At 41.6% G+C, this 22000-nt stretch overlaps 1 protein-coding gene across 1 annotated transcript in view; it reads left to right on the forward strand.

Moving 5' to 3' along the window:
* The window catches only part of LAMP3 (lysosomal associated membrane protein 3), a 43076-nt gene extending 22208 nt beyond the window's left edge, over window positions 1–20868 (forward strand). The window contains exons 4-6 of the mRNA XM_077290429.1: window positions 7814–7871; window positions 9342–9509; window positions 18576–20868. Coding sequence (XP_077146544.1) covers window positions 7814–7871; window positions 9342–9509; window positions 18576–18709 — 360 coding nt within the window. The 3' untranslated portion in view covers window positions 18710–20868. The remainder of the gene's footprint in view (window positions 1–7813; window positions 7872–9341; window positions 9510–18575) is intronic.
* Window positions 20869–22000: the final 1132 nt, after the last annotated feature.

The following is a 22000-nucleotide window of genomic DNA, read 5'->3' on the forward strand; positions in this document are numbered from 1 at the left end:
AACACAAAAGTCACCGCTCAAAACTCGCCACGCGCAAAACTCGCCACATGCAAAACTAGGCTCACGCAAAACTCGCCACACGTGCAAAACTCACCTCATGGAAAACTCGCCACACGCAAAACTAGCACACGCGGAAAAATTGCCACATGCACAAAAGTTGCAACACATGCAAAAGTTGCCTCACACAAAACTTGCACATACTCAAAACGCACCACACATAAAACTCGCCACGCGCAAAACTCGCCATGCGCAAAACTTGCTGCACACAACTTGCTACACTAACCTGTCACATGCAACTCGACACACAAAAAGTTGCTACACGCATGTCGCCACACAAAACTCATGTCACAAAAGTCGCTACATGCATGTAGCCACATGCAACTCAACACACACAACTTGACACATGAAACTCGCCCTAAAACACACACAAGTCTGGTACTATCCTTCAAAAATAAAAATCTGATTAATAAGCAGACAAACTACAAGAGTAACAAATGTACCATATAGGACATACGGCAGCTGTCAGTCACATGACCTGTCTATTATGTGTATGTGTGAGCTAATATATACTGCCAGGGGGGAGGGCTTCCTGTTGGCTGGGGATTTATCAGGCTGCCAATTTAGCTTACAAATACTGAGGTAAAAATACTGACCAAATAACGTGTGAACGCGGTCTAATACAGGAGGAGATGACATACAGATGTATACTATATACAGGGGAGATAATACACAGATATATACTATATACAGGAGAGATGACACACAGGTATATACTATATACAGGAGGAGATGACATACAGGTATATACTATATACAGGAGGAGATGACACACACATATATACCATATACAGGGGAGATGACACACAGGTATATACTATATACAGGAGGAGATGACACACTGGCATATACTATTTACAGGGGAGATGACACACAGGTATATACTATATACAGTAGGAGGTTACACACAGGTATATACTATATACAGGAGGAGATGACACACACATATATACTATATACAGGGGAGATGACACACAGGTATATACTATATACAGGAGGAGATGACACACAGGTATATACTATATACAGGGGAGATGACACACAGGTATATACTATATACAGGAGGAGATGACACACAGGTATATACTATATACAGGGGAGATGACACACAGGTATATACTATATACAGGAGGAGATGACATACAGGTATATACTATATACAGGGGAGATTATACTATATACAGGAGATGACATACAGGTGTATACTATATATAAGGGAGATGACAAACATGTATATACTGAGGGGAAAATGAGAGGTGTGAGGTGAAAATGAGGGGTGTGAGGTGAAAATGAAAAGGTGTGAGTGAAAAATGAGAGGCGTGAGGGAAAATAGTGGAGTGATCAGAAAATTACAGATGTGAGGTCGAAATGACAAGTGTTAGGGGGGAATGAGAGGAGTGAGGGGGAAAATAAGAGGAGTGAGGGGGAAAATGAGAGATGTGAGGGGGAAAATGAGAGGCGTGATGGGAAAATAAGAGAAGTGAGGTGCTATAACTAACCACAGGTATTGACTATGCCCAGGCAATGCCGGGCTCTTCAGCTAGTACTATATATAGCTTACATAAGATAGCTGTAAACTATAAGAACATATGAATTAGGCTGGGTTCAGATGGCCGTACTAAAACTCTGGTCAGTCACGTCCGCAAATTGCATTGCAGACAAATGCAGTAGCTATTTACATGCACTAGTCTGGTCCATAAATCAGCACGCTGAGATTTTATTTATGCAGACCGTTGGTCCGTTTAGAATTGCGGACATATGAACTCGCACACTGGCTATCGGTATCATGGTCAGCTGAATGAACCCTTAACCCCTTTCTGACATTGGGCGTAATAGTACGCTGATGTCGGACTCCCTCCCTTTGACGTGGGCTCTGGCGATGAGCCCACATTTTTCCTGGCACATGTCAGCTGTTTTGAACAGTTGACATGTGCCTCTAACAGCTGCAGATGGAATCGCGATCCACCCATGGCTGTATGCCGCTGTCAAACTGTGACAGCGGCATTTAACACACGCTACCGGCAAGCGCCCTGGAAATCCCGCCCATCGGTGATCCCGTCACGTGACCGTGGGTCACCGATGGGTTGACATGACAACCAGAGGTCTCCAGCAGACCTCTATAGCTGTCACTGCCGGATTGCTATGAGCGCCGCCCGATGGTCGGTGCTCATAGCAAGTCAGTAATTCTGCTACATACAGGCGATCTGATCATCGCCTGTTTGTAGTAGAGCCGATCGAGTTACGACAGCTTCTAGTCTCACATGGAGACTATTGAAGCATGCCAAAATTAAAAAAAAAGTTTTTAAAAATATAAAAAAAATTAAAAAATTTAAAAGTTCAAATCGCCCCCATTTCGCCCCATTCAAAATAATAATAATAAAAAAAATCAAACATACACATATTTGGTATCACCGCGTTCAGAATCGCCCAATCAATATAAAAAAAAAGAATTAACCCGATCGCTAAACGGCATAATGAGTTAAAGTCAAAACGTCAGAATTACGTTTTTTTGGTTGCCGCAATATTGCATTAAAATGCAATAACGGGTGATCAAAAGATTGTATTTGCACCAAAATGTATCATTAAAAATGTCAGCTCGGCACACAAAAATAAGACCTCACCCAACCCAAGATCACGAAAAATGGAGACGTTGCGGGAATCAGAAAATGCCACATTTTTTTTTTTTTTTTAACAGACTTTGGATTTTTTTTTCACCACTTAAATAAAAAAGAACCTAGACATGTTTGGTGTCTATGAACTCGTAATGACCTGGAGAATCATAATGGCAGGTTTACCAGTTAGTGCACATGATAAAAATAAAAAAACAACTGTGGGATTGCATTTTTTTTGCAATTTCACTGCAATTTTTTTCCAGTTTTCTAGTACACGACACGGTAAAGCCAATTTTGTCATTCAAAATTACAACTCGTCCCGCAAAAAACAAGCCTTCACATGGCCATATTGACTAAAAAATAAAAAAGTTATGGCTCTGGGAAGATTGGGAGCAAAAAATGAAAATGCAAAACAAAAAAATACTTCTGGTCGTTAAAGCACCACTCCAGTGTTTTTTTTATTGCACCATGAGAAGGGCTATAGAGTCGGGAGTGGTGGAGCCGGTGTCCAATTGGGGGAGTCGAAGTTGAAGGCGGTATGAAATGGACCGTCTCCAACTCCTAAAATATATAATAAATTGTGTACAGTAGTTCAATGCAGTATTTGCTGTAAATGTTTTCAGAAGAATTTGGGAAAGTTATGAAATGTACAATAAATGTCTGTTCTGTTCCTGATCTAAGGATCTCGGCTTTTAGCTGAGATGAATCTGTACTGCACGTTATGTAAATGCTCAGTAGTGAGGCGGTGCTGTGGGGTCAGAAGTCAGGGAAATTGAGGATTTGGAGTCAGAGTCGGAGTCTTTGGTTTGGCTTACCGACTCCACAGCCCTGGGAGAAGAGATTCAGTATAGCCTATTAATCTTCTAAACCTCTGCTCTTTCTGTTATCAATGGAAGGTCCCATCAGTGACTGACAGCTTTGTTTGTATACACTTGCATACAGTGATAGCTGTCAGTCACTGATAGGACAGCCCACTGGACTCAAAATCCCAAAAAGAGAAAAGGATTAAAATGATTAAAGAATAGGTTTTACTGAGTCTTTTCTCACAAAACTATATATCAATCTGCTCCTCTACCCCTACTCTATAACATACTGCCTGTAGGTTTGATGGCATATTCATGGTGACAGGTTCCCTTTAAAGGATATCTTGATGAATATTTTGTTTAACCCCTTTCTGGCATTGGACCTACTACTCCATCCATGTGACCGGGGACTTAATTACTATGGACTGAATAGTACGTCCAATGCGATCAGCGGCGCATTGATTCTCGCATTGATTCTCACAGCTGACACCCGGCACCAAGTGCCAGGAGCGGTCACAGACCGCTTCTGGCACTTTAACCCCCGGAACACTGCGATCAAACAAGATCGCAGCGTTCTGGTGGCAAAGAGAAGCATCGCACATGGAGGGGGCTCCCTGCTCGCTTCCCTCAGAACAACGCAATGTAATCCATGGAGACCCCGGCACCAAGATAGCGGCCTGGTCCTTCCGGGTCCTGCATGGAGGTGGCTTCTCAGTGCCTGCTAAGAGCAGGTGCCAGCAAGCCTCCTTCACTGCCTGTCGGATTGCTGATCTGATACAGTGCAGTGCAAAGTGTCAGATCACTGATCTGACTTTATATAGTGACGTCCCACCCTGGGACAATATAAAAAAAGTAAAAAAAAATATTGGCATGTGTAAAAATATATTTTTTTAAATTCCTAAATAAAGAGAAAAAAATATATTTTTCCAATAAATACATTTCTTTATGTAAATAAAAAATAAATAAAAGTACACATATTTAGGATCGCCGCGTCCGTAACAACCCGACCTATAAAACTGTCCAACTAGTGAACCCCATAAAAAACCAAGGCAAAAAAACAATGCTTTATCATCATACAGCCAAATAAAAAGTGGAATAACACACGATCAAAAAGACGGATATAAATAAACATGGTATTGCTGAAAATGTTATCTTGTACCACAAAAAATGAACCGCCATACAGCGTCATCAGCGGAAAAATAATAAAGTTATAGCCCTCAGAATAAATATATATGGCGGTACTACGCCATAATAGACACGGGCTCTGTCACCCGGTCTGTATAGGAGCGAACTCTGTTGCTTCACAGAGTCGCAGGGACTAAAGGTAACTCTGTGCCCTGTTAGCAGTCACAGGGTGCAACAATTGGATACTAGTGGCATCCCTGCAATTCACCCCCACTATGCTGGTGATTGATCCCGCTCTGACCCTCGGTGGCTTTTGAGCCCGCGCCTGAGGACACCCTGAGTCAGACGCTTGGATCAAGCGGGAGTTTCCACCCTACACTGACTGATTGTCAGGAGACACTTGAGATAGTCACACAGAGTGCGTACAGCACCGCACTGGCGGACGCAGTATAGATTGTGCCTGGTGCTGGATGGCAATATCTGGCGCTAGACAGCTCCAACATTTGTGAACATTCATCAACTCTAGGGATGGGAATGATTCGGAGCTTTCACCAGAACACGTATACACACACACAATTACTGATTTATACTAGCGCATGGCGGTGCGGCCATGCGAACCTTTTATAGAGGAAGCTCTCCAGGACCTTTGTAGTGGTCCAATAGGAGCTGCTACAGGGCCTGAGCATGTGACCACCGACCTCCAATCAGAGGTCTTCCCTTGGGCATGGTCATTAGAGGCAAAGCAGGACTTGGTCCCAGGAGCTTCTGCTCGCCACTGAACAGTGCTGGTTACAATGACTAAGCCTGGAAGATCAGCAGTAACCAAGCGCACAGTATCTGCCTGAGCCAGATGCTGGGACCGATGTCTCTTTTGAACAGGCTCCACTGCGGCTGGAGAATAATGGGAGACCGCAGTGGAGGTGGTTCAAGATTCCCCCTGTGCAGTGGCGGGAACTCGACACCTAACATCCGCTATAAATAGTAAATCAAACCCCCCTTTATCACCCCATTAGTTAGGGAAAAATAATAAAATTTAAAAAATATATTTATTTCCATTTTCTCATTAGGATTAGGGCTAAACTTAGGTTTATGGTTGGGGCTAAAGTTAGGGTTGGAATTACATTTACGGTTGGGATTAGGGTTAGGGGTGTGTTGGAGTTAGAATTGGAGGGATTTCCACTGTTTAGGCACGTCAGGGGCTCTCCAAACGCGACATGGCGTCCGATCTCAATTCCAGCCAATTCTGCGTTGAAAAAGTAAAATGGTGCTCCTTCCCTCCTCTGCTCTGCCGTGCGCCCCAACAGTGGTTTACCCCACCACATGTGAGGTATCAGCGTACTCAGGACAAATTGGACAACAACTTTTGTGTTCCAATTTCTCCTGTTACCCTTGGGAAAATAAAAAGTTGGGGGCTAAAAAAATCATTTTTTGTGGGGGGAAAAATGATTTTTTATTTTCACGGCTCTGCGTTATAAACTTTAGTGAAACACTTGTTTGTTTAAAGTTCTCACAACACCTCTAGATACGTTCCTTGGGGGGGCTAGTTTACAAAATGATGTCACTTGTGCCTAAACAGTAGAAATTCTCCACATCAGTGGCTCTGCAAATGCAACATGAAGCCCGAAGACCATTCCATCAAAGTCTGCATTCCAAAACGTTACTACTTAACTTCCGAGCCCCGACGTGTGCCCTAACAGCAGTTTTATCCCAAATATGGGGTATCAGCGTACTCAGGACAAATTGGACAACAACTTTTGGGTTCCAATTTCTCCTGTTAACCTTGTGAAAATACAAAATTGGGGCTAAAAAAATCATTTTTGTGGAAAAAAAATGATTTTTTATTTTCACGGCTCTGCGTTATAAACTTTAGTGAAACACTTGGGGGTTCAAAGTTCTCACAACACATCTAGATAAGTTCCTTGGGGGGTCTAGTTTCCAATATGGGGTCACTTGTGGGGGGTTTGTACTGTTTAGGTACATATGGGGTATCAGAGTGCACAGGAAAAATTGTACAAGAACTTTTGGTGTCCAATTTCTCCGGTTACCCTTGGGAAAATAAAACAAATTGGATCTGAAGTAAATTGTTTGTGAAAAAAAGTTAAATGTTCATTTTTTTAAAAACATTCCAAAAATTCCTGTGAAGCACCTGAAGGGTTAACAAACTTCTTGAATGTGGTTTTGAGCACCTTGAGGGGTGCAGTTTTTAGAATGGTGTCACTTTGGGGTATTTTCTATCATATGGACCCCTCAAAGTGACTTCAAATGTGATGTGGTCCTTAAACAAAATGGTGTTTGTAAAAATGAGAAATCGCTGGTCAACTTTTAACCCTTATACAGTAACTCCCTAACAAAAAAAAATTTTGGTTAAAAAATTGTGTTGATTTTAAAGGAGACATGTGGGAAATGTTACTTATTAAGTATTTTGTGTGACATACAGTATCTGTGTTATTTAAGGGCATGAAAGTTCAAAGTTGGAAAATTGCGAAATTTTCGCGAAATTTCCATTTTATTTACAAATAAACGCAAGTCATATCAAAATTTTTTTACCACTGTCATGAAGTACAATATGTCATGAGAAAAGATTCACCGGGATCTGTTGAAGTGTTCCAGAGTTATAACCTCATAAAGGGACAGTGGTCAGAATTGTAAAAATTGGTCTGGTCATTAACATGCAAACCACCCTTGGGGGTAAAGGGGTTAAAATGTACCTGTAATATGAAGCAATAATGGCACTGACATTTCTAAACTGTCTGAAACACTTCTTTGTAGAGGTCACAAATATCTCTGAAGTTCACCAATTAACTTTTTTTTTTCCATTCTGTTAATTCTTAGAATATTTTTCATGTATGGCTTGAAGTGTATATATGTGGACAAAGACCATGGTAAGAAGTACAAAATGGAGTATATACAGACAGAATTGCAAGGTCTCACAATCAGAGTGAGCTTCTCGGGAGGTACACACGTTAGACCAGTGGTGGTTTATCTACAATGTTGTGAAGTTTGGAGATCTCGGCCTAGAGGGAAAATAATAAGTTGCTTTAAGAATATCCAAAGGGGCAAACATGAGCAGCCACCCCACCGCTTCAAATGTGGGTTCCTTATAGCCAAACATCCGATCATTAAATGTTTAGGGCAACAAGTAAAGTGCTCTCATTGATCTGAATAGGGAATGTCATACTTCTTTATTCGTCACATTGTACTATTATTCATTTGCAGGATGAAAAGATTTATTACATCGAAGAGGTTTCTGTACAACTGTATGTGGCTTCAGAAGGTAGGATAATGTGATGAACATGGTTTATGGTGTCTTCTAGCGTATGAACTAAATCTTTATTGGCACTATTAAAATGTTATTAAAGCACCACTCCAGCATTTTTTTATTGCAGTCCTGGAATGGTGTCACTAATGTAAGTTCCATGCCTCACGTTGTATACTTACCTGCCACCATCTTCATCTTTTATTGGTGCCGCTCCAGTAGTTTCTGCACTGCCATATCGCTCCATTGTTTGCTGGAAAGATCCAGAAGTCACAACTCAATTATTAGAACCAAAAGGAGGCTAAAACGAGGCTCTCATAGACTTACAGCGAGATGTCGTGACCGTTATAACTCACTTCTTGTCAGTCAGAAGTTGTGGTCACAAGAAGGTGGGGACTGGAGCAGCAGCATATATTATAACATAATATACTGGTGTGTACATGACTATGGGCAGGGAACTTAGATTAGCAGCACCACTCCAGGGCTCAAATAAAAAGATACGCTGCAGTGCTGCTTTAAATTCTATTGTCTATTGTGAACAAACTTGTAATTTAGTGGCACTATAGTATAGTAACTTCTCTGAAGGCAGTTAATGGAATAAAATGGTAAATGAGGTGATGACACCACTTCCCAATCACGTGAACACAGCAGACAATAACAGGCCTCAGTGGTCACGACCAAAGGATGGGACATCATGTCTTCTGAGTTGAGAACACTGGATCGACCTGTGCTGAAGCGAGGCATGCCTCTCATATTATTTTATATCATTATTGGCCCATATAACCATTTTTATTTAGGTTGGAAAATCCTCCTTACTTCTAAAACTGTTTCAGGGTTTTTTGGAAACTAGTAGAGTTGAGCAAAAAGATTTGCAGGACCCTAGTCCAGTGGCTACGTCGGTAGTCTACAGCCACTGGACCACCGTTGTGTGAACTTTCTCCTACCTGCCGGCATATTCGATGCTTCTTATGATTAGTGAGCCCAACTCAATGACATCCATGCATCACTCTACAACTAAAACAGCCTACCATTCAGTAGAGGCACCACTGATACTGGCAAATATGAGGAGGTTCAAAATGCCCTGGCCCGTTGACCACGGACTATCGATGTAACCACTGGACTAGTGCCCATGAATCTCCTCATACCTGTTGGCATTCTGGTACTTTTTATGATTAGTGGACTCTACTCAATGTCATGCATGCATCACTTTTCAACCCAGTCTACTAATCAGTAGAGGCACCAATGATGCTGGCAGATAGAAATAGGTTCTCAAAGGTTTAGTCCAGTGACCACAGACCCTGCTCATTTTTTGTCAAATCTAGAAAGCAGGATATTAGACAGTTTAAGACTGAGACTGTAAAGGTAACACTATTAACCTGAACGTAAATGTAATAAAGATAATATACCTCACACTGATGCTTTTTGCCCTGAAGACCAAAACATGGAAACATTGTTTTACTTGCCATCATGTTTCTGTATTGTTTTAAGGACGATGGAATGGCACTTCTGGCAAACTGAAGCTGCTGTCTACAGATGTTGGGTACTCTGTGGCATGTAAAAGAACACCAACAGTAAAGCTGGCAGATAACTTGGAACTTGTATTGGCAGAGGTCAAACTTCAGGCTTTTGACATTAAGGATGGAAACTTTGGCAAAGGTGAGTGGATAAAATGAACATTATGTAAATGAATGGCAATCCTAGAATGGGCACAATTACAGCAGTATTAAGCACCAGGAATAACTTTACTCTAAGGGTAAGGTCACACGCAGGTAATTGCAGCATTATTGCTGCATATTTTATTCAGTATATTTGGTGCATAAAATACCTAGCATGTTACAAAATCAATGAGAACTCCCATCCAGACGCTACTTGTTTTTTTTAGTGCGTTCCTGGAGCCCAGCTGCATTTTTTTCATCTCCAGCACGACAATGCTTTCAGCGTTTTTCACACATTCAAATGAATGAATTAAAAAAGCTAGTAAAAATGTAAAAAGGCAAAAAATGTGGCAAACATGCACATATTGTACACAGCGTTTTTCCTGCCGCCACTTTGGTTTTTGGTGCCGAAAAATCTGCTGCAATTATGCCACATGTGAACATACCCATGAGGAGAGGTAGAATATACTATGAAATTATGATGTATTTAGATAGGGGGTATTGAAATTGTACAAAAAATAGATATCTTGATTCTGTTTTCTACATTGAAGTTTAGCATTAGTGATGAGCGAACATGCTCTGGTAAGGTGTTATGCGAGCATGATCGTGTGGTAAGTGAGTGACTTCAGCGTGCTCCAAAAATATGGTCGAGTTCTGGCGCCTTCATGTCAGCTGTTCATCAGCCGCACACATACAGGGATTGCCTGGGCCTGGAACATATTTTTTGAGCACGCCAAAGTGACTCGCTTACCACACGCGCATGCTCGCATAAGACCTTACCAGAGCATGTTCGCTCATCACTGTTGTGCGCCAAAAGCTGTCATGTAGGTCATGTTTGCCTGTCACACCAGGTAGTGTGCACATGAAGTCATTGGCAAAACTGCTTTTTTGTCTGGAACGACAGCCGGACAGAGCTGGTTTTAAAAACCACACAGTCTGGCTGTTGCTGTGGTTGAAAGCACAGCCATAGTTGGTCAAGGCCAGCACAACTTTGAGAGTTTACTTGCAGCAATTTGCCAGCTATGGTTGGGTTTTGACTGTAGCAACAGCCAGACCATGTAATAGCATGCAAACTATCAGCAGCATAACAAGGTGGGTATCAGGCTGCCCTCACACTATCAGTATTTGGTCAGTATTTTACCTCAGTATTTGTAAGCCAAGACCAGGAGTGGAACAATTAGAGGAAAACTATAATAGAAACATATGCACCACTTCTGTATTTATCACCCACTCCTGGTTTTGGCTTACAGATACTGATGTAAAATACTGACCAAATACTGCTAGTGTGACGGCAGCCTCATACCTACCTGGCAAGATGTAACATGCCCAAATATGTTTAAGAGGAAAATTCCAAAACGCGTAATGACCAAGTGTGGCTGAGGCAGTTAAAATGTACCGCGCCTAGCACCATGGCTGGTGGTAACGAATAGTATCTTTCTTCTTTATTTAATACACCCTAGAATAAAAACAATGCATAGAGCTCTACTGCAAGTAAATAGTAACACATTAAAAATCATAGGGTACACTTTTTGTAAAATCTAAAAAGAATGAAAGTTGTGTCACCGCAACAAGGTGAACCCTATCAGTAGAACCTGTACATGGCTCACAAATGTCTGCGTGAGGCCTAAAGCTCAGTAAATAGGGCGAATTGTGTTTAGGTGCAGGGTTGGCCGTATACTTTCAGCAAGGAAACACCTGACAATGGCCACTGTCAGGATGGCATCTGTCACCCATAGGGACGACGTACTGTATATATGTATATAAACCTTACCCTGCATGGTGTATGATTTTTGCTGTGGCTCTCAGTATATGTGCAGAATACAGTCTTTCCTCAACAGTGAAACAAAGGGTATAAAGCCATATACCAGCCTGACACACTTTTGGCCTTCGTGTGGTGAATCATGGCCTATGGAACATTAAAGGGGTTGTCTGGCCTTAGGGTACACGTCTGCAGTCACTCTATGTCGGCATTCTCCGGTGCTGAGTAGACATGTGGGGCCTCACTCCTTGCAAGTGAATTGAGCAAGGCCGGACACATCCAGTCAGAATCTGTACGGAAGTATGCAAATCGTATACTTGCGGCCACATGATCGCCCGCTCCCGGAGAATTCTCACAGCGAGCTGTGAGGATTCACAAGTATGCAGGTACATAGAGTGGTGGCAGGCCTGTACCCTAAGGCCAGACAACCCCTTTAATGCTAGGGCTACACGGCAACTTTGGCCTCTCAACAACTATTGTGCCGCAAAAGTTCTCTAAGTGTTGCTGCTACATTGCAGAGCAATACAGGTGAAAGGGGTCACATTGTGACGATGTGGGTAACGTGACAGCAGCTAGTCATAAAGAATCCAACCGCACCAGATTTTTTTACTTGATTGTCACAGTCCTGGTAACGTTGTATTGCGCTGCACCCTGCAATCTTTGGCCATGCGAAATGTGTTGTGGAAAAAGTCACTGTGAAGCCCCAGCCTAAAGTATACATTGGGAAAAGCTGGCGACATATACTTTAGGCTAAGTGCGCAGACACAGTGTGCAATGAGAGTACCCTGAATGTAGCAGTCGCAGACACCAGGAGACGTGGCTGACAGTTATCAGGCTGTTGTATGAGAGACCGCGCAGCTCAATCTACTCCAGATGTGACGTTTCATCTGCCAATTTCTGCTGTGACTTTACTTGCAGAAAGAGTCTGTTTTGCAGACAGAAACAAACTGTTAATCCCAGTGGGTGTGTCCTTGGCAGTTGTGGGGCTGATACTTATAGTCCTCGTCGTGTTCCTGCTTACAAGAAGAAGACGGCGGATTTCAGGATATGAACAAATCTGAATGTCTCACCATTACTTATCCTAGATGACTTCATCAGTTGGTTAACTCCTTGCACTGCCGGCCTGTTCTCCTGGGAGTAATGGATGCATATTTTTCCTTTGCAGTATTTATCATAACCAACGTAACAAACAAATTGACAGTCTTTATAGCTTAGAGAGAAGTTATTGGGAGAAGCTTTTTGGATTAAAGGGATTTTCTGGTTAAAACAAGTTATCACTTATCCAAAAGGATATGTGAGAATTTGGTGATTGATGGGTCTCCCACCGCTAGACCCTGTGCCGATCAGGAGATTGAAAGGGGGTTTTCTGAGACTAACAGACAGGTAGTTGCTAACTACCAGTCTGTTATACCTGACACCGTTTAGTGGTCACAGACTGCTCCTGCTGGCAATTAGGCTGCCTCACCTCAGCAGAACAGCTCTTTCTCTTCTGGGCTGTTTGGTGATGAGGCATAACTGCAGATATCATGCTGACTGACCGCTGGCTTCCTGCAGGTAGGCTGTGGGGAGTCAGCTGTCATCGGCGGTTGTAAGGGAGCACTCTAACGAGTATTACTTCAGTGTCCCCAAACACTATATGATAGTTTACCTGACTGGATGTGTGTTATGACCTCATTTCTATGCATCTACAGACCACACACTGCCAATTTAGGTGACAGCCAGGACCCAACGGCTTCCAGATGAACGAGAGAAACGTGGATACGAAAATACATTTTTCTTTACTGGATGAACTTGTAAAACACATATACAAATGTTAGCAGGCATGACACTGTTAGGTTATCTTCTGTGAAAAACAGTTGTATAATCTTGACGGTTGACATAGCTTGTGAAGGACATTACAATTATACAGCAAATTTCCCTGAGCACTTTCATCCTGTCAGTATAAGAGTCACACAGGTCAATATGTGTCGCTGTGACTTCCCACACACAATCTTACGGTCTTTGTATATAAGGGTCAGTCTCCCAACTGCCATCCCTATATGAATGTGTCCCAGCCTGCACGGTCCCATATTTCTTCACTAAGGCCTTCAGGTCTGGCAAACACAGACTTTCTTTGCAAATTTCCACTCTATAGGTGACCACTTGCCTGCTGTAGGTAGGAACTTCTCACACTTTTAGTTGCTTGCTTTCAGGACTTACTACCTGAGTACTCCAGCACGCTATTTCTCATCTCTCTCCTCTACACGCAACTCCGAACTGTGCTGGTCTGCAATATGGAGGTTTCATCTCCTTCAGAACTAGCTTAGTAACTGCCTAGAAGGGGAACTCCATGCCTAATGCCCACCTAACTCCTCCCCACCTGGGCTGTGACTAATAGTTAACCATGTCATCTCCAATCGCTCAGGAAAACAGCAGCTCATATAAAATCAGACACATAAAAGCATAAAAGCAGCAGGTCAGACAATAATACATGAGAAACCCTCAGGAAGGGTGTCCAGATGATTTCTCTGCCTTTACACAATCATCACGGCTCTTTGCTGCCTAGTCGGCAGTCAAGAGAGCAGAGCGAAAGAGAAGCAGCTGCTCTGTCGATATGGCGTCAGCAGAATCACCAGAAGGAGCGGTCTGTGACTGCTCTGAGCTGGCAGAGATTGGCAGCAAGCAGAAGAGGCAGCTACTTAGTTACCTGTTAGTTCTTAGGTCCACTGTAAAAAAAATAAAATAGTTCGGGATAACCCCTTTAATTCACTTGACGTTTACCACCATATAAAGCCGATGGAAAAGAGTGGAATGGTATGGAGGAAAAAAAATGCATTTTTTTAAATACCACAATATCTTTTCAGCTGGTGCACACTGTCCGAACCATGGCCGTATGAATCAGACATTGGCTGCACTATTGTAGCCATGTATGTTTAACTATGAAATGATTTATGTTCTAGGAAAAACATTTTAAAATGTCAGCCGGAGACTAGTTCTAAAGTACTTCTCTATGTCCCACTCATGTAGTGTTATATAGGGTGAGATCTATCAAACTAGCTGAGTGGGGAGGAGAGCAGCAGGTGGGCACATACTTCCATGAGTAGTAATCTTAGTTACATGGTCAAGATGCCATTTTAAGCTATGTTCTCTGAAACATCACAGCAGAGATAAATATACCTGGCTGCAATAACAGTGCCGATCTCTGATTCATGCTGCCCGGCGTGAATCAGCTGACAGGTTCCATTTCACCAGTTTAGGCATATTAGACCGGACACATCATGGAATAGTGGCCGCAGAACTGAATGAAACGGTATTTGTTTTATTTGTCTTCTCCGTTACAAAAAAGCTTTTAAAGTTTATATGCTAAATTCTTCTTCAACCAAAAGGGACGTTATTAGAAATTCTTCTCTGGGGAAGATTTACTTTGTCTCCTGTATGGTGGTGCCAATCATAAACAAGCAGCATCATACAGGAGAAAAAATGCCCGCAGTGAAAAGCAGATCTGTCTCAGTTTCATATGGTAAGAAATGTAATGTACAGATCACACTGCCAACTACAGTGATTACAAGTGGGGAGGAGAGCAGAGCTACGTGTCATTACAAACACCTCTCTGCATCTATCCCAGACATTGGGGAATACTGCCCAAACAGCTGGCACAGATCCAGAGCAGTTTGTGACACACTGCGGCTCTCCCCCACACTGTCAGTGCCATGAGTAGCTATAGTATGTCACATTCACAGCTCTGGATCTGTGCCACCTATCAGTATTTGATGACTGCTGGGATAGATGCAAAGAAGTGTTTGTAATGACACATAGCTCTGCTCCCAGCTTGCACTCACAGTAGGTGTCAGCAGTGAGATCTGTGTGACCTGCGGAGGAGAGCAGAGCTGTGGGTCCTTACATATCTGATCATGTCACACTGAGAAAGACGATTCTGCCTTTTACCTTTTTTTTTATAAAAAAAATGTCAAATAAGTACCCTCTGTTATTTACATGTATTACTACTATTTATCTACTGCAGGGAACCTATTCATTGTTTTTATTCTAGATTATATTTACAATTGTTTTGTTAACTTTCTCCTAATTTGTTAAGATTGTTATATATCTTGATGATGTAATGGTTTTGATATTATGTATACATACTAAATGGCATTTTACATTTTATTCTGGTAGTGATACAAGTATCAATCAGCACCCTTGAAATAGCAAGGACAGTCTGACCAGTGGCAGACTTGGCCTTTCTTATTGTCCCTGGTATGTCCTTGGCAGGCAACAGTTGCTTGCAGTGTCCATGTACTACAAGAGACCACAGAACAGGGTCTCACGGTGATTTTAGCGGTGTTGCAGGTCTTGGCACCTTAGGAGACTAAAGCACAGTTGTGCAGCAGAAAACAGAATCAGCGCTGCTACTCCTTTTTTATAGGATTAGTAGGGGATCTGTGATGGGAAACCCATGACACAATAGCCAAAAAGCCCAATGTCATTATTTTAGTGCATCTTTATAAGAAACCCCCAATGAACTGCCTTTTCTCATGCATGGATATTAGCAGCATTGCCGTGAACTGAGGATCTCCTCTCCCCATATTCCATATTATTTACATATTAATGACTTACATGTTGAAATACAAGTATATTCATAATATCCTATAAATCCTTTATTGCCTCATGTTGTGAAATCTGAATGTAATTATTTTACCGATGCTTTAACTATAAAAACTCTTACTGGGAAGTGAATAGAACAGTACATTATATGACTCGTTATTTATTCTTGATAATAGTTTATTGTATGGAAGTATTGCCTTATTTCTGAATAAAATGATGGTGGCCATACACCAGAGATAAATGTCTGACATCAGTTATTCCCTGACATCTATACACTTGCCGTCTGCTTTCATTTGGATAAAAAACTGCCAGAAGACTATAGTAGTGGATTGCATCCCACAGGCAAAATTAAATTCAACATGTCTGAACTTTGTTTTCTTGGGCATCTGTCACTGGGAAACAGTGATGAACCCCCACATACATCAGATAATCAGCAGTTTCCCTCGGACCACCGGCAGACAGTTGTTGATATTGGGATCGGTCACCAGATTTCCCAAGACAAACTACCATCATTAGTTATGGGTTACACCCCCCCAAAAAAACAAGCTTTCCCTCATTTATAGGATATAGGATAACTCGCTGATCACTGGGAGACTTGCAACTGGGAACCCAAGTATTGATGGGCAAACATGCTCGGATAACGTCTTATTCCAGCATGCTCGGATGTTATCCAAGTTTCTTGTAGCGCTCATATGTTATGTCCCAGTCCCCGCGGCTGCATGGTTTGCAGCTAATAGACAGCCTGAACACGTGGGGATTGTCTGTTAGACAGCCTGAAGACATGGGGATTCCCTAACAGCTGCAATCCATGCAGCCGCGGGGACTGGAACATAATATATGAGCACTACAAGAAACTCGGATAAGACTCGAGCATGCTCGAATAAGACGTTATCAGAGCAGGTTCGCTCATCACTAAACCCCAGCAATCCTGAGATCAGGGCTGTCACGGGGAGACTAGGTAGGCTAAGGCTAGTTACCCGGGCCCCTGCGATATCCCTCAGACTAGGGAAAACCCTGTCTGTCCCTCTCCCAGAATTTACACTAACGGTGTGCTTGTCTGGGCCACCAGGCCTGGCCCTGACTCCTGTTTCAGCCCTATGCTGAAACCACCACCCGCCACCCAGTGAATAGACCTCACACCAACCCCCACAGAAAGCACAGACAGGGAAAACTAAAAAACGCACCACGCCGCAGACACACAGGAAAACACAATAATGTGCCCAGGGCAAAACAAATACAAATATAGGAAGGAGAAATATAACAAAGGATAATACACCACCAGATACGATATTACTTCTCCAAGACCACCACTCCAGACCGGAATCACTAGGCACGAGGCACAAGCTATAATCGGCGACGCCCAATGTCCAGCAAAACTATTTAAAGGCCGTGGGCGTGACCCAGCCTCCAACCCGAGTACCAGCTAGATTAACCCTGGGCAACCTGGATAAAGATCTAGCCGGCGCCACTGAGCGTATAGTGGACGAATGTGGAATTACCGCTGTCTGTCGGACGCCCTAGTGTGAATAGCGTCTGACATGACAAGGGCTCCTTCATTACATGGGACTGCAAGAGAAAGTAGAGTACTGTGCTAGCAGTCCCAGACAATGAATGGAGTGGAAGTGGAGCATGTGCACCTCTGCTCCATACAAGACAGTGGTCTGCAGATCTATTAGACTTGGTGTGGCTGGAGTGCTTAGCTTGAAAATCCACATTAAAATAAATGGGTATTTTTCATGCTTTTTAGTCTGATATTAAAATATTACAATAATACAGCCATTCTAACATGAATTTTCAAAGTAAGTAAATTTTGGTGCAAAATATTGCCATGCACTACGTCAAACAAAATGGTATAAAATATGGTATAAAATTAGACAAAGGTTGTGACGCATCCAATTTATCATCCAGCATGATAACCTGGCGTGTTTTAACATTTTCTAGCATAAGTTTATGCTGCTGATATTTAACACATTTCATAAATCTTCCCCATTGCTTTTTATTTTATTTTTTAATGTGTTGCTGCAACATTAACTTCCTCTTCACCCTACACAACTTGTGATTATCACAGTGCCATTTTGAAACAAAAACCACATATCATGTGAATGAATTCAAAATAAGCTGTCGCATGTTCTGCTTTTCTGTTCTGGCTTGCTGTCAGGTGTATTGTCCATGAAATAACCAACAGGCATGAAGTCAACACACAGCTTTATATGTATTACAGTAGATAAAATCTAGATGTCAGTCATTATTAACAGTAATCTTCACTGAATCAATTGTTACGAGAAGAGTCTCCCCAGTGTGTGAAGGTTGAGAACAGAAGAACATTTGTACTTGGCTGCACTTCACAGTAGTCATTAGTCATAGCAGACCCAGATCAGATCTGCAAATTACTATAACTAAGTCCTTCTGCGAATCCTAAGAAAAACATAGAAGAAAAAATGCATTGGAAAGGATGAAATCCATAATTCACATCATTTTCCGACTTTTACCATAGTTTATTGGTGAGATTTTTTAATTTACAGTCCAAAGCAAATGTCATAGTTGAATCTAAGAAACACATAAAATGCTATTAATAATCAGAAGCATAGTCAATGTGCCCAAGTAATAACTAATCAATTAGCTTGTGTGAGCCAATGGATACATTTTTTGGTCTGAACGTTATCACTGTAGAGTCGTATTTTGGAGGTGCTTTCCTGCAGCTGATTGACATTTGTTTTGTCTTTGCAGAGGAGGTGTGTTCGTATGATCGTAATTTCACTGCTGTGATAATTGCTGCAGTAGTGATTGTCATCATAATTCTAGCAATAGCAGTCTACTTCATCTGGCACAAGAGAAAGTCATCCGGATATCAACAGATCTAAAACGCACAAGAATCTGTGGTCGAAAAAGGGATCTTACACCCGAGGACTCGAACATGGCAACTACGGTGTAGAAGTTGTTAAGAAAGACAAACTAAAAAAAAAAGTCAACATTAAGTAAAAGTATGAATTTTGCAGCTGAGAAAAACAAAGCCAGAATCACAGGCACCTGCATGGGACAATGACATGATGATTAATGTGATAGTGTTGCAGTATGGTACTTGGGGAATAGAAATTGTACAATACTTGCACATATTAGGAAATTTTACAGAAAACAAAAAATAATTTAACTCTTTTACCTTAGTTATCCAAAGTTTACCTACCCTAGGGAAAAACTGTACGAGTCATCTGCCAATCCCTAAAAATGGCTTCACTAGAAGTAACTTAAAGACGGAGGCGCTACTGATGCGGTAATGACGGCTGCTTGTCAGGTCCCGTGCACCTGTCCTACTAGTGTAGGCCTGGCGAGCAAGCAGCAGTCACCACCACCTCCCAATGCAGGAATAAGAGGTGTTGGATAATCCCTTTAACTGCCCAATGCCTTAAAATATCAGTAAAGTACAAACCTCCTTCTGTATTTTTCAATGTTAAATTCAGACTGTACACTGATGCCATGCGTCCGTGAGCTGGACGTGGTTTTCACAGACCCATAGACTTGTATTAGCACTTCCCATCCATGATACTGGGAAAAAACAGACATTTGAAAAAACACAGACAAGTGAATCGCACCATAGATTATAATCTATCAATAATTCGGAGTTTCCGCTCCAAATACTCAGCAAGAACAATCAGTGTGTACATACACTAAAAGAAAGTCCATCAAAAACTCTTTTAAAATATTCATTTCTATGGCAAATCCACTTCAGGCTATGTGCACACGGTGTCTTCTTGAGGCTCAAAAGTGTCTCATAAAATTAACTACATGCACAGTAATGTCAAACCGACACTGCTGTGTACATGTTGTCCTATGTTCCGAAACCCTGAATCTGTTACCAGAAGTGAGATGCTCCTTCTCGTGACAATGTAGAGTAAAAGACGCCGGCGGTGAAGCCCCTTCAGGCAAATGGCTTCCCTGGAAAGACTCAGTGTGCATATAGCCTAACTGTTCATATGAGGAGTTTTTTTTAGCTTTTTTTTTCCCCTGAAGAGATTTTGAAAAAGTATTAGGAGGAAAAAATGAGTGTGTTACTTCTTTGAAGCAGATCCTCAAGGAAAAGTCTCCAAACTAGGCACTGTCCAATCAAAACTCTTCAAAACTGCTGGAGGAGAAGAAAAACTCCTCCAAAACAGGATAGTTTCCAGAATTGGTTTCTGCTTGAAAGCTTGTGGGTTTTCAAGCCCCAATAACACTCAGCAGTGCAGAGCTGACTGTCAGTGAAAATATCGGGGCGTGCTTTCAGCTGCCACTCATGGTGCCGAGAGCAGTGACTGCACCCACATTGGTGTGCCTTTGTGACTGAATGCCGGCGGCTCCTGGGAGAAATGAAGTTAGTTTTTTTTCTAAGTGATGCCCCTTTAGTACGGCTGATGGGCACCTTCTACCTTGCAGATTAACCCCATATCTGCAGGTTAATAGTGTTAATCTGAAGTGACAGTTGCCCTTTAGTTGTAATTCAAAATGAAATTCAAGGCTCTGCAGCACCACCTAGTGGCTACAAGTAGTAGTTCAGGCATTTATAATGAGCAATAGGGAACACAACAGGTCACCATGATGCTGCTGGAGGACACCTCGCTGCTGAATCTTGCACACATCCCATCTATATTGCCCATGTCTGAGGCAGTGGTTATGATGAAGAAAATTGTATTATTATGGATTTTATAATTACAATGTTATAGGTCTAAAATTAAAACAATGTTGTGTGATGTCAAGAGATTTCTAAGATTCAATATATGTGATTTAAAGGAGACAGAATAATGAAACAAATGTCAGAGTAATAAATATTGTGGAGTTTTTGTTTCTGGATCATTGTCCGGGTTGTTACATGTTATTATTACTTTGCATAATGTTGACTCTAATGTGGTCTGGTGCTTTTCTATGTTATTTTTTTATGGGAACTACTGGTTATTCTTCTCAATAAAGCGGTGTTCTTTATGTCTTGTGTTAACACAGAACACATGAACTTCTCCAATATCTTAATAAAACAGAACAGCTTTCTTCCCCATTTGTTTCAATGCTTTGTGCACCTCCAGCAAAAACTGGAAATCACGTGGAAAGAAGTTACCATAAAGGATGTTTCTTCTCTTCTTTGAGCTGAGGTCTACAATCTTTCTGGGTAAAAGGGCTTTTTTTCTTGATATTTAACCCCTTAAAGGAACTGGCAATTTTTTTGTTCATTTCACAAAAAAAAAAAATCAACGTTTATCGGTACTGCATAATGCTTGAGGAGCATGTTAAATGTCGAGTTAAATGTTATTAGGAAGCATGGTGGCGTGTCAAGCTCTCATGAGAAAACCTAAGACAGAGAAAATGCATAGAATAGAGAAGGCCCTCACTGGCTACTAAACTTTCCTCTATAGCTCAGTCATAAAAACAGACAAAAAGCGGCATAGGAGGGGAGAGATCCAGAGGCTGAGAGGTGAGGACCGTTTCGCTTCCCATAAGCTTCAACAGGCCTAACAGGGAGGCCTGCTGAAGCTTATGGGAAGCGAAACAGTCCTCGCCTCACTCTCTGGATCCCACCATTGATATACATTGGCTTGATTTTTTGTTTGCACACTTTCGTTTTTTTCCTTGCCTTCTTCGAAGAGCCATAACTTATTTTCAAATTGACATAGATTGATGAGGGGTTATTATTTTGCAAGATTAATTGTAGTTTTGAATTAAACTATTCATCTTACCATACAATGTACTGGAAAACAGGAAAAAATACATGGGCTGGTAAAAAAAACCCCTGCAATTTAGCAATTGTTTTTATGTCATTTTTTTATGCAGTGCAAATGATGTGGCAACATGATTTTCTAGGTCAGTACTATTGCATCTGTACTAAACTTATATAGGATTTATTTTTTTCAGGTGATGACAAACTAAAAGCACATAAAATAAATAAAAAATTGGGGTTTGTGTCACCATCTTTGAGAACCCAAACGTTTTAAAATTTCCATTGACAGACCTGAGTGAGGGATTGTTTATTGAGATCATTTTTACAGTAAAAACGTTGTTCTGATCACTTTTATTTGGGGAGGGAAAATGGCAATTCTAGCACTTCAATTCTTTTCTTCATTTCATTGTTCATCATATGGGTTAAATATTTTATTAGTTCAGGAAATTACACAAGTAGCAATACCAAATTACAT

The sequence above is a fragment of the Ranitomeya variabilis genome, chromosome 2, assembly GCF_051348905.1.
Source record: "Ranitomeya variabilis isolate aRanVar5 chromosome 2, aRanVar5.hap1, whole genome shotgun sequence".
Taxonomy (NCBI): Eukaryota; Metazoa; Chordata; class Amphibia; order Anura; family Dendrobatidae; genus Ranitomeya; species Ranitomeya variabilis.